This window comes from Neoarius graeffei, chromosome 8, assembly GCF_027579695.1.
Source record: "Neoarius graeffei isolate fNeoGra1 chromosome 8, fNeoGra1.pri, whole genome shotgun sequence".
In the NCBI taxonomy this organism is placed as follows: Eukaryota; Metazoa; Chordata; class Actinopteri; order Siluriformes; family Ariidae; genus Neoarius; species Neoarius graeffei.
In genome coordinates, this window is record NC_083576.1 from 2,200,924 (window position 1) to 2,215,052 (window position 14,129).

Genomic DNA, 14,129 nt, shown 5'->3' on the forward strand with positions numbered 1-14,129 from the left:
ATTGTTCGGGTTTGTCTTGTAGCTGTCTCCTTTTCGCACTCTTTCTTATGTTCATTTTTCCTTGTGGTGAAACTCCTTCCTGTCTCCCCGATGTAGGTTTTATTGCATGATTGGCATGGAATCTCATATATGGTGTTGCATTTGTTTTCCAGATGTATTCTGTCTTTGGGATGAACCAGGATCTGACGGAGTGTCGTGTGTGGTTTGACAGGTGTGTTAATGTTGTGTTTCATACCTGGAGTGCCATCTTGCAGGGGATGAACAGACAGTAGAAGATGTGACCGACCTGTCAAACCAGACAGGAAGGCCACGCCTTCGGAAACATCAGCTGATAAGATGCGTCACCAACAACATCCGGTGACACTCTGAGGAAGACGACAGTTACGTACGTCGAAACATGTCAGGTAAACAAACCTAAAACTGGATGTCTGATAAAAAAGAAGAAACTAACCATATCTAATATAAGACATAATGAACGTAATCGAGTGTTTTACTTATGGTTTATGGCCTCGCGCTCGAACCAACAAAGCTAGCATGGCTCCATCTGCTTGATTTAGACTGCTATGGGCGGTCATATGTTAATGAGGGGGTGGTCCTTAAAAATGTTAGGAGATTCTGTGTACAAAACACTTTCACACTTTTGTGAGTTGCCTGTTGTCTCCATCTGTTTTCTTTCTACAGCCATTACAGGATGGGAAAGTTACAGCCCACTGTGGAAAGCACAGTCCGTCACCAAGCCACATCAACATAACCTATTTCATAAACAACAACAACAACAAACAGTTTTCTGCGACTTGTCCGCTTTCAGGCTTATTGGATGTAATTTTGAATGTCGCCAGCAGGTGGCGGGGCGCCGCTTCAAAAACCCGGCACACCAAAGGAGATGAAGAAGACTGATATCACATGACTAAACACGGAAGTAAATAATGACAGCACCCCAATCTGGGAACACGTCGAAAATATTTAAAATATTCACGGAGCTGATTTTTTTTTAATGCTGTCTAAAATAAAATAAAGCAGTTATTATTCGTTTTTATTTTTCCTGCAATTTTGTGACGCGATTCATTTTAAGAATCCTTATTTTACAGGGCTGTGTTCCAATCCGGATAAGCCCTTCAGGACACTTTCCTTCGCGCACTACTTCTAGTAACTATGGTAACCTGTAATGGAGCGCTAGTTAGACACACTACATAGTGAATGAGAGCGCGATTTGGGACGCAATTAGGGGAAAAAAACCAAACAAAAAAGACGCGGATTTCTGAAGGCTGGTCATGTGAGTGAAACCGGAAAGTGGAAGACTTTCGACATGATTCAAACACTTTTATTCCTGTTTTTCGTTTTTTTATTCCCTACAAATGAAGCTGTTTTACCGCTTGTGATAAACACGTGGAACTTCAAGAACGCCACTGTCACAGGTGAGTCACAGCCAGGGGAGTCACACACAGGGGAGTCACACACAGGGGAGCTACAGCCAGGGGAGTCACACACAGGGGAGTCACGGACAGAGGAGTTACAGCCAGGGGAGCTACACACATGGGAGTCACAGCCAGGTGAACTACAGCCAGGGGAGTCACAGCCAGGGGAGCTACAAGCAGGGGAGTCACACACAGGGGAGCCACAGCCAGGGGAGTCACGGACAGAGGAGTTACAGCCAGGTGAGCCGCACACAGGTGAGCTACAGCCAGGGGAGCTACACACATGGGAGTCACAGCCAGGGGAGCTACACACATGGGAGTCACAGCCAGGGGAGTCACAGACAGGGGAGTCACACACAGGTGAGCTACAGCCAAGGGAGTCACACACAGGTGAGCTACAGCCAAGGGAGTCACACACAGGTGAGCTACAGCCAGGGGAGTCGCAGCCAGGGGAGCTACACACAGGGGAGCCACAGACAGCTGAACCACACACAGGGGAGCCACAGCCAGGGGAGTCACGGACAGGTGAGCTACAGCCCAGGGAGTCACACACAGGTGAGCCACAGCCAGGGGAGTCACGGACAGGTGAGCCACACACAGGGGAGTCACGGACAGGTGAGCTACAGCCCGGGGAGTCACACACAGGGGAGCCACAGCCAGGGGAGTCACGGACAGATGAGCCACACACAGGTGAGCCACCCACAGGGGAGTCACGGACAGGTGAGCCACCCACAGGGGAGTTACAGGTGAGGATCAGGGGTTTGGTTTGGTCTGGTCAAATATTTTCAGGGGGAAATAGATAACTCGAGCTCAGAAAGTCGCTAGAAGTCACCAGATGACGCCTGCGACTAATTTGCATATTCATTGGGTCGTCATGTTCATTTGCATATCAGTAAGGAAGATTTTTTGAAGATGTAGAACAGCGTTTTAGTAGAATTGAAACTAAATAAATCCAACTATAAATGGATGCAAAATATGGCACGTCATTACTTAAAAAATTATAATCGTTGACAAATTGCTTGAGTGTAAATGAACAAAACCCTGGACACGGTGTTACAGGAAATTAATCAACTTCTGAGTCTTTAGTCACTCCGCTTCATCCGTCATGGTTCTACCAGAACAGAAACACACAGTGTTAATTCGTTACTGTTTTTTTTCCTTTTTTTTGTGTGTGTGTGTGTGTGTTGGACATGTCCAGCGTGGCGCTCCCTGCAGGCGGGTTCGTCTCCTCTGGACGCGGTACAGAGAGGGTGTACTGCGTGTGAAGAAGAGCAGTGTGACGGCAGCGTGGGCTTCGGTGGGCATCCTGATGAGACAGGAGAGACCACGCTGGACGCCCTTATCATGAACGGGTAAGAGGGACGAGCAACTCAGGCTTTATTACCGCTTCCATGTAATTACGAAATGAGGCCTTTTTAAAAATATTCCTGAGTGTTTGAGTCACATCTCGAGTGTTTTTTATGTTGGTGTCATGTCTGTAAAGAAATAAATGGCATAAAGTATTTTTCTGCCCCTAAACTCAATCAGTTTTGACTAAGACCCACCCACTAGTCATTAATATTCATAAAATTAACCTTGATGTGTTCCATTAATGTTAAATTGTTTGATAACAGACTTCTCAAAAAAGGCAGAAATGTTTTGCACATGTTCTTAATCATTTTTTGTAACCTTTGAACTGATCGATCACAATCAGGAGTTCGACATCAGTGTGTTTTTGTGTTAGAAGTTTATTCTCTGTTGTTTGTGTTCCTCAGCGATACGATGGAGGTGGGAGCAGTGGGAGATCTGAGGAGGGTGAAGAACGCAGTGGGCGTGGCTAGAGCTGTGATGGAGCACACGCGTCACAGTTTGTTAGTGGGAGAATCAGGTAACGCCACATCATATTCATTCATAAACATGATTCATAAACTCGAATTTATTCTGCAGGCAGTGCCGTCACTGATGTAGTGTCATTTAATCAGAATGGGATTAAACGATGGAATCTTCTTAATGACGCATGATAACATTCTTCATTAGAAGCTTGAGTCAGATTTCATCAGTTTCAGCCATAATTAGACAAAGAAGAACAAACACAGCTCAAAATATTGAGAAAAAAAATTTCTGTTTAAAATGGACAGTGAGTCATTTGGGAGCCAAAATTTGTATGAATTCACTGACTGGGTTGCGTGCTTCAGTTTCACCGTACCGTACCGTACCGTGCAGTGACGATAAAGGAATCTTGAAAGAGTCGACTCTTACGAGTGAACTGAATCATAAGAACTGACTCACTGATAAGATCCAGAACTCAGACACCACTGCTCACTATACCGTGCACTATTTTACAGATTTAACTGGATTAGGGGAAGCTTAAGAAGTGTGTGCATCACTTGTGTAACGCATTCTACATTTTTCTGTTAACTTCTATGAGGTTTATGGCATTTAGTTGCTGTTTTCTTGTGTTTCCTGCCCCGAGTAAAACGTCCAATCTAATACTCCTCCCTTTTTTCATGCAGCGTCAGTGTTTGCTCAGGACATGGGTTTCAGATCTGAAGATCTGTCCACTAACGAGTCGATGAAGACTTTCTCACAGTGGCTGAGTCAGAAATGCCAACCGAACTACAGGAAGGTGAGCAAATGAGAAGGAAGGTTCGAAATATCCTTCAAAATGAATCAGAGAGAAACATAAATAATGCAATATGCTTTTATCGTACTGTTTACCAGGATTATTTAAATTACTACATTCATTATTATTGCAGGTTTACACACACAGTACACACACAGTGCCTTAAAATGCTCCAGTTTAGTTTTATAAGCATGTAAATCCTGGAAAACCTGGAGCTCTGTTTATCAAAAGCTTTTGAATTAAAGAAATTAACTTAATAATGATGATGATTATGATGATAGTATTATCATCTCATGCTAAAAATATATAAGAATTTTTAAAATAATTTAATATAACTTCAGTTCTGAAGATTAATATATGAACACAAACTGAGCTAAGAAAAAAGATCAAAATACACTAAAAAAATTACATTTAACTTTAGAAAGAAAAAATAGAATTGTGTTAATGATGTGAATAAAAAATAAGTTCTTATATTTTGTGCATTTTTTTTTTTCAAAATGGAAATATCCTTAAACATAAACAATAGAACAGAAAATGATTTCACTTATTTTTCATGATTAAATTAGGGAATTGGATTTAAACTTGATTTTTTTTTCCCCAGAATGTTTTTCCGGATCCGTCCACGTCCTGCAGGCCGTATAAACCCCGAGCTGACGTGAGGCCGATGCAGAAGCGTGATTTAATTAACCCCCGCTCCCATGATACCATCGGTAACCATATTATTATATTAAGTCTGATGTACTGAAGATAACACACACACACACACACACACACACACATGCAAAGATTGAGCTTTAAAGTGACGCTGTAGTGAATAAATCACTTTGAATTACTTAATTATTTAAGGTCACTCCAAAATCACTCTGTACCATTCTGTGTCACTCTGAATCATTCTAAAAGACTCATTCTGAAACGCACTGAATCAGTTTTGAATCAGTTTTGTTTTTCTTGCTTTGATGAGGAATGATTGTGATTGGACAGAACGGTCAGGTGGTTGTTGCGACGTCTACTAATGGAGCATCCTATAAAGTTCCTGGGTGAGTGATGGATGATAAATCTTAAAAAAAAAAAGATGAAATTAATTTAAAAAATTCTTATTTTACAATTTTGAAGTAATGTTTATGCATTTACAGTAAATCATTTTTTAATTCACTGTATTAATGTGATTTTATCAGGACATTTTATTTTATCCTTTGTTTGTAAAGTTTTGTGATTCTGGACTTTTGGAAATGTTAATGAATTTTAAAATATTTATCGTGTTTGTGCAGCCGTGTTGGAGATTCTCCGATTGCTGGCGCTGGTGCGTACGCAGACAGTTCAGTAGGTGGCGCTGCAGCGACAGGTGATGGTGACATCATGATGCGTTTCCTGCCCAGGTACTTTTTTACCTGTTAGGTTTTTTTTTTTTTAACTATTACAAAACCACAGAATTACACTCAATAAATTATAAAAGAATATTTTAATTATAAAACAAAATTATAAAACAAATAAAATATTAATTGGTAATTAGAAGGTAAATGACAGCTGATATTTATAATAACTATGTAATGTGTGTGGATGTGGGCGTGGCATTTCATTAAAAATATGATTCAGTTTGAAATAAAGAACATGATGAATCTCCGCTGTAACGCGGCTCGGTGTGAAATTTCTCTTCCCGATCGTTGACAGTTTTCTAGCGGTGGAGTTGATGAGGTCCGGATACGAGCCCACGGCCGCCTGTCGAGCCGTCATCTACAGGATCAAGAAATATTACCCAGAAGTCTTTGGAGCAATCATCTGCGCCAACAGCACGGGCGGATTCGGTGAGATTCAGACTCTTGGGTCCTGTTCTGTGGTTCAGAGAATTAAAAGTAATAAATTAAAGCTGATGATTTAAAATGTACAGATATATTCAGACATTTAAGATCTTTTTATCCAGCTAAAGTAAAAAAATTAAAGTATTTCAGTAACATTTATTTTCTGTTTCCCCTGGGTTCAGGTATGAAATCGAAAATAATACAGTAATACTGAAGGTGTTATTTCAATAGACCAATAAATAAAAAAATACAAATCTACATTTATTTAAAAATCTTAACTGATTTACATTATGGCTTAAATAAAGATACAAATAAACACATTTATGAAATAAATAAGCTTTGTGTATAGAGTATAAATATTTAATTATATAATAAAGTAGCCTTTAATGACTCACGTTTTAAAAAAAAAATAAATTTTTAATTATTAATTTAATTGATATAAATGAATAAAAATAAATGATTATTGTACTGTATACTGTAATATATAAAATTTCATCTCATCTCATTATCTGTAGCCGCTTTATCCTGTTCTACAGGGTCGCAGGCGAGCTGGATCCTATCCCAGCTGACTACGGGCAAAAGGCGGGGTTCACCCTGGACAAGTCGCCAGGTCATCACAGGGCTGACACATAGACACAGACAACCATTCACACTCACATTCACACCTACGCTCAATTTAGAGTCACCAGTTAACCTAACCTGCATGTCTTTGGACTGTGGGGGAAACCGGAGCACCCGGAGGAAACCCACGCGGACACGGGGAGAACATGCAAACTCCACACAGAAAGGCCCTCGCCGGCCACAGGGCTCGAACCCAGGACCTTCTTGCTGTGAGGTGACCGCGCTAACCACTACACCACTGTGCCGCCGTAAAATAAATTTACTCAGTTAATATTTAATAACTTTTAAGGAATCTGTCGTTTAAATTATTTTAAGTTAAATTAGTATTTTATCACTAAAATATAAAATTATATATAATATACACTACTCTTCAAAAGTTTGTGGTCACCCAGACAATTTTGTGTTTTTCCATGAAAAGTCACACTTTTATTTCCCACCATAAGTTGTAAAATGAATAGAAAATACAGTCGAGACATTTTTCTGGCCATTTTGAGCATTTAATCGACCCCACAAATGTGATGCTCCAGAAACTCAATCTGCTCAAAGGAAGGTCAGTTTTATAGCTTCTCTAAAGAGCTCAACTGTTTTCAGCTGTGCTAACATGATTGTACAAGGGTTTTCTAATCATCCATTAGCCTTCTGAGGCAATGAGCAAACACATTGTACCATTAGAACACTGGAGTGAGAGTTGCTGGAAATGGGCCTCTATACACCTATGGAGATATTGCACCAAAAACCACACATTTGCAGCTAGAATAGTCATTTACCACATTAGCAATGTATAGAGTGGATTTCTGATTAGTTTAAAGTGATCTTCATTGAAAACAACAGTGCTTTTCTTTCAAAAATAAGGACATTTCAAAGTGACCCCAAACTTTTGAACGGTAGTGTGTGTGTGTGTGTGTGTGTGTGTGTATGTATGTATATATATATATATATATATATATATATATATATATATATATATATATATATATATATATATATATATATATAATATTTTAAATGAAACATTCACAAATTATTAATGTAGATTTTTTTTCACAACAGAATTCTAGCGAACGTCTTTGTTTATTTAAAAACACAAGCTCATGATGATAAATAAAAAAGCTCTTAAATAACTTGAGAACAATTAAGAGCCTTTGTTTAATTGTTATAAAGTTAATTCTGTATCGTTAGCGTTAACATAAAATCTTTTACTATTTCAGAGAAAAATTAAAAGAAAGATGAAAAATTAAAAACTGCTTCCATATAAAATAAATGTATTAAACTACTCTTTAAAAAAGATTATTTTAAAATAATGAGTATTATTTAGGGTCATAATTAAATATAACAAACAATAAAGTTAATAAAGCAGTGTTTCCAGTGTAAATAATGTTTTCTTGTGTTTTCTTTTAAAGGTGCAGCATGTAATAAAGTCTCGAGCTTCTCGCAGTTTCCCTTCATGGTGTTGAATCCACAGAGCAGCAAACCTGAGCTGCACAAAGTCGACTGTGTGTAGCGCCGAGTTTACACACACACACACACACACACACACACACACACGGAGTAAACACTGAACTGTGGAACGGACTGAAATCACTTCAGCACTCAGGCACAGGGATCGTTTTTAATTCCTGTGAATTGAAGTTTTAATAAAAACTTCAGACTCAAAGTTGGAAATTTCGTGATTTGAGGAATCCGAGAAAGTCCGTCTCTTCAACATGAACGCAAAGAGAAACTACTTTTATTAATGATATTTCTTTAAAATATTAAATATTTTATTAAATGTAAATGTTTGTACACCATTTGAAAAGTTTGATTTAGAAATTTACCAAATGAAATGAAGTTTTGCATAAAAGTGTATGTTTAATTTTTAAATAATGTTTTTATCACTGTGATGTAAAAAAAAAAAGAATTCTTTACAATAATTATTAATAATCCTTTGTTTTCATTTTTGGGTATTTCAAAAATAAGAATATAGAAAATGTATTCAGAAAATTTAAAAACTTTCATAAATTGGGATTAAATCAAAATAATTATTGTGTACAAATATAACCTGCATTCCTAAAAAAAATTGTCATAATAAGTGTTGAATTTTTTTTTAAATCTAAATTTGATTAGCAAATAAGCTGCATTTTAAAAAATGAAATGAGTTTTTAAAAGTGTTTGCATATTTAAATGAAATATTTATAATAAAAGAATCCACAGTGCTGGAGGTAACTGCGTGCGATGATGTGTGAGGTGAGCAGCTGATTGGTTCACAAGCTTTTCTCCGCCCACTGGAACAACACACATCGTTTCAGCGAACAAACGTTAAAAACGTTGCCCGTTATTCGTCCCCGGTTTCAGGACCGGGTTCTCAGGGTGTGTTTACTGTGATGACGTGCAGATCAGCCCACTGCCACGACACGGGGTGAGAGTTTGGGGGGGGAATTAAAATCTTTTTGTAAAAAATTTTATTTTAGAGTCGATAGTACTCCTAAAGAAAAGTAAACAAACTAGCAATATTTATGTATTGTTTTCCTTGATATTTGCTATTTTAATAAAACATTAATTATTGCTGTAGTTTTCTCAAGAGAAAGCATTATAAAGTTCCGGTGTTTAAAAGCTGCACAATAACAACTTTTACATGAAATTGCGTTTTAGATTTTTTTTTCTAATCCAAAACATTGCTGAACTCCGGCAACTCAAACAGGACAAAAACTAAATAGGTTCCACCATTAGGAGGCGCTGATGCGTCTGTTCTGTGCCTGATTCCACCATTAGATATCCAGTATATATTCATTTTTTCTTCAAGAATCTTTCCTTTATTCATCTTTAATGTTTTGATTTCTATTTTTTTATCTTTTCTTGAAATTTAAAGAAATCACACCTTATTTTTTATCTCAAAGAAGTTACACTGGGGGGGGGGGTTGAAGTGCCTGCCCTTATTCTCCCCCTCTTTAATTGCCATCCTGAGGACATTGGGACGGCGGTGAGTGGTGCAGCAAGGGATTGTGGGTCGGGATGTAGCGCCATTGCTGGAAAGAGAAAAAAAAACCCAAGCAGGTTTGTTTTAAAATGGAGAGATAATAAAGTAGTGCACACTATAGGTGATTTAAACACAGCTTCACCTTAAAGTGTCCTGGGTTTTACCCTGAACCTCTTCTCCTGTCTGAGGTTCACGCTCCATTTTCTCCTCTCACTGGGAAATCCAGATGAGGCTGGTTTGGAGATATGAGCTCCTGTGGGTTGTGTTCCAACCCCAGCAGTGTTGGAGTCAGTCCCCAGCCCTACGCCGCTCCAGAGTGTGACCCGGAGGCAGGGCCGTCGACAGGGGGGGACAACCGGGTATTTTGTCCCGGGCCCAGGCATGAGGGGGAGCCCAGAACTGGTCCCTCATGAAGATGCCATTAATCATTCTGTTTCATTTCAAAATGTGTTGATTTGGGGGAGAAAAATGTGCTATATTTGCATTCAATGAATGATTTCTGGTTCTTTTGCCTTTATTGTCTTCGAAAATAGATTCAAGAACCCACCTACCACCCCTAATGCAGAAATGGTTTGGTCTTTGATTAAGGCGCCAAATAACACGGCACTATTCCATCATAACGCTTCGACAATAAGCGTGCGAGCCCGTTTGCCAACATGCACAAGTCAGGAGCAAAGAAAAGAGAAAACGAGATGAAGAAGCCAAGAGCCTCAGGGGCTCACTGCATAGATATTTTAGAAAAGATTCAGATGATGCAGCAGGTGGTGAAGGCAGTGGGGCAGCTGAGCCAGGTAAGACACAGATAACTTTTTTCCAGCCCCGTAATGTAACCCCAGCACGCGCGACGCGCCATTCATAATTATAAAGTAGGGGATAGCAGGGTACACTGAGTGAACACTGAAATGCACAGGGCATTGAATTATTTCATAAACATATCGGTTTAATAACACTGTGTTGCATATATCTCAATGAAGCAAAGAATAGCACATTGGCCCGCAATCATATCCAAATGTTTTAGGCACGCTTGCTGAGCTGCGCTGAGCTGGACTCCGGTTAGCTGAAAGCCCGTGGAACGCTGCCTCTTGTTAATTAAACCTTATTTTGTTGGAAATCATCCCGTGTAGATACGACGGCATGTGAAATTGCCAGCTAGATAGAGTTTAATGTAACGAATGGGCTATAAATGGGGTGTTTTGAGGTTAGTCTGTTGCAAAACATTAAACTTTCGCTTAGACTGGATACTCTTCAAACAATTCCCTTGCTCAAGTGAAAAATGATAGGCCTGTATGAAAAGCACAATTAATGAAAGTAGCCTAATAAGCCCTAAATGAATAAAACAACCTCTGTTTTATTGTTGTTGCTTACACGTTAAGATTTTGAAATCTTCTCGGTCCAGTTCTATATCCAGGGAACGTTGTAATCCTTTTGGTTTATCCGTAATAAACGTGTCAGCCCCCAGGTCAGATAGGCTAATGTTACGTGGTTGGGAGGGTGTCAATTTTTTTTTGTAACATTCTAAATCGAGTACGGAAAGGACGTTTATGAAAAACAAGACAAAAAAATACACTGAAAAACTCACTGTACACATCACTAGTGGTGATGCGTCTATGTTCAGATTTTGGGAAAGCCATAACTCCGTTCTCATTGAGGCCCAGTTCCATCCCGTAAACAATCATTTTGGTTTATCCGTAATAAATGGAATTTCAGCCCCTTGGGCAGATGACGTAACGTGGTTGGGAGAAGAGCGATGGATTTCCTACTTTCGTGTCTCTGGTTGGGAGTGTGATAGGCTAATAATAATAATAATAATAATAATAATAATAAATATTACTATTATTTATTAACAATTAAAAAAATGTGAAAGTGTGTCAAACTTTAGGCCTAGGCGTACTTGTAAGCTTTGGGATATGTTATCCAGTTTGCTCATCTTTCATTATTCCTTTCTGTGATTGATAGTCTAATTAAATATTTTTCAAATGGTTAATTGTGAAATGGTTGATTTTGACCCCTGTTAATGTAGCCAGGCCTACTTTGTAATAAAATATTTTACCTCTAGAAACTGTTGAGGGTGGAAGCTCCAAGGAGGATGAGAGAGAGAAAGGAGAGGCTACCAGGGAGGATGAGAGAGAGGAGAGAGAGGGTACCAAAGAGGAGAGAGAGACTAGGCCTACCAGGGAGGATGAGAGAGAGGAAAGAGAGGCTACCAAAGAGGATGAGAGAGAGGAAAGAGAGGTTATCAGTGAGAGAGAAGGAGGAGAGAGAGAAAGCCAAATTGATGCAGGAGGAGGGAGTCCATCCCTCAGAGTAGAGGAACAGTCAGAGGCTACCGGTGAGAGAGAAAGTCACAGTGGAGTGGAAGGGGCTCATTTCCCTGATTACCTTGATCCTGCCTTATGGCCAGCAAACATGGGAGACACTGACAGAGTAAATGTTGTGCGTGTGATGGCGAAACGAACACCGTTTTCAGAGATGGCAAAAGACTTGCCAGCAGATGCAGAAGGGAGGGTATTTCCCCACTATTTAACATATTCCACCTCTCACAATGGACGGGAAAAAATTGAAAGGGACTGGATAGTCTACAGCAGGACAAAGAGGGCCTTATTTTGCCTACCATGTTTACTGTTCTCCCATGAAGTACAGAAAAGGTCAACAAGTGCACTAAATTCAACAGAAGGGATGCACATTTCTAATGTGAAATACAAAAAATTGTACGAAAGATTTCCAGAACATGAGAGAAATGTTGCACACAAACATTGTTATTGGAAGTGGAAAAACCTACAACATTCTGTCTTGCATGCAGCTGGGATTGATTGTGAACAACAAAAATTGCTGGAGACAGAAATTGAAAAAAACAAAGTACTACTGAAGCGAGTGCTGGATGTGACCCTGTACTTGGCTTCGAGAAATCTGCCATTCAGGGGCAGCACATGCACCATCGATGAGCCAGATAATGGTAATTTCCTCGGCCTAATTGAGCTGTTATCGAGGTATGACAGTGTCCTAAAGGATCACATCAAAACCATCAGACAGAATCTGCTACAGGGGAAAAGGCTCCAAGCACATTACCTCTCACCGTCCAGCCAAAATGAGTTCATTGAAATTTGTGCACAACATGTCCTTAACACCATTTTGAAGGAAAGGGAGGAAACATCCTTTTACTCAATAATTTTTGATGCAACCCCAGACATCTCCAACCTGGAGCAAAATGTCCTTTTACTGAGGTATGTCAACCAAACTGAAGGTGAATGGGAAATAAATGAACGTTTCCTGGAATTCAAAGATTTCTCAAAGAAGACTGGCGAGGAAATAGCCAGAATGATGGAAGAAACACTTGCTCAACATGGTGTAGATATAGCTGATTGCAGGGGTCAGTGTTATGACAATGGGGCAAATATGGCAGGAAAGGTGAAAGGGGTACAAGCACGCATACTTAGTAAAAACCCCTTGGCCAAATTTTCACCATGTGCATCTCACACCTTGAACTTGGTTGGTGTTCATGCTGCCAGAGCCTGCCCAGAAGTGGACCTTTTCTTTGGATTTATCAATCAGCTATACAAGCTGTTCAGTGGCAGCCCTCATCGTTGGGAAATCCTGCAGAAAGTTTTAGGATGTTCTCTTCACATGTTATCAGACACGCGATGGAGTGCCCGGATTGAAGCTGTGCGCCCAGTGGCAAAGCATTTGTCTGGTGTGATAAAGGCACTAGACACACTGATTTCAGCAGGAAATCTGAGCAATGAAACAAAAGCTGAAGCACATGGGCTGAAAACATATTTTCAGTCATTTAATGCTGTCTTGCTCCTCACAATTTGGGTGAAGGTGCTGCAATGTATTGAGGACAGAAATATCATAAGCCAGTCCTCAGCCATCTCACTCGATGTCCAAGCATCCAATATTAAAGAGTTAGAGGGGGAGATTGCCTACATGCGTTCCTGTTGGGAAAATTTTCTGAAAGAGGCAACTGTTGTTGCCACATCCTTGGGCATCAGTGCCAACATTGAAATGAGGGTGAGAAAGAGGAAGCGCTTCTTTGATGAGGTAGAAGAGCAAGAGACCGAGGTGCAAAGTCCAGAGAACCTCTTCTGAGACAGGGTGTTTCATGCTACAATGGACAGCATAATGTCCCAATTACAAACAAGATTTTCATCAATGCAGCAGATATGTGGGGAATTCTGTGTCCTATGGAAATTCAGAGATATGCCAGAGGAGAGCATCAGTGAAGCATGCACAATGCTCTCTGAGAAATACAAGAGTGACCTGACAGAGTCCCTTGAGGACCAGATCCAGCACATTAAAAAGATATATAGCGCAACATTCCAAGAAAATCTTCAACCCCTGGATCTACTGAATGCCATACACAAAATGGGGCTACAGAGCATCTATGGGGACTTCTGCATCTTGTTGAGGATCTTCCTGTCCCTGCCTGTGACTGTGGCTGGAGGTGAGCGTGCCTTTAGTAAAATGAAGCTCATAAAGAACTACCTGCGCTCAAACATGTCACAGGAGAGGCTCAATGGGCTGGCTATGCTCTCTATAGAGCGCGAACTTGCAAAGAAGCTGGACTTCAATGACCTTATTGACGACTTTGCCACAGCAAAAGTCCGGCGCATTGCATTTCGCACCTGAATAGTTGCAGACTAAGGAAATGTTCAAACTGTAAATATGTTGAAATGTTGAAATAAAATGGTTGACTGTTATAATGGGCTTGGAATACCTGTTATTTAAGGGTTGGAGTGAATGGA

At 39.9% G+C, this 14,129-nt stretch overlaps 1 protein-coding gene across 2 annotated transcripts; it reads left to right on the forward strand.

Moving 5' to 3' along the window:
• The first annotated feature begins 908 nt into the window (after positions 1–908).
• Positions 909–8,318, forward strand: aga (aspartylglucosaminidase). 2 transcript variants are annotated; one of them, XM_060926774.1, is made up of 10 exons: positions 909–1,415; positions 2,614–2,767; positions 3,170–3,282; positions 3,908–4,020; positions 4,619–4,727; positions 4,979–5,054; positions 5,286–5,393; positions 5,686–5,819; positions 6,350–6,423; positions 7,835–8,318. In XM_060926774.1, exons 1-10 carry the CDS (start codon positions 1,307–1,309, stop codon positions 7,886–7,888), a joined length of 1,044 nt encoding a protein of 347 aa, XP_060782757.1. In that variant the 5' UTR covers positions 909–1,306; the 3' UTR covers positions 7,889–8,318. The 2 variants fall into 2 exon arrangements, with proteins under 2 accessions (XP_060782757.1, XP_060782758.1); XM_060926775.1 differs by lacking the exon at positions 6,350–6,423 and having other exon boundaries at positions 7,835–8,315.
• Positions 8,319–14,129: the final 5,811 nt, after the last annotated feature.

Bases quoted from the DNA above. Each gene is read 5' to 3' on its own strand.
- aga (XM_060926774.1), top strand. From the start codon at position 1,307: ATGATTCAAACACTTTTATTCCTGTTTTTCGTTTTTTTATTCCCTACA. The intron at 1,416-2,613 runs GTGAGTCACAGC...GGACATGTCCAG, and splicing joins CAAGAACGCCACTGTCACAG to CGTGGCGCTCCCTGCAGGCG. The intron at 5,820-6,349 runs GTGAGATTCAGA...CCTGTTCTACAG, and splicing joins CAACAGCACGGGCGGATTCG to GGTCGCAGGCGAGCTGGATC.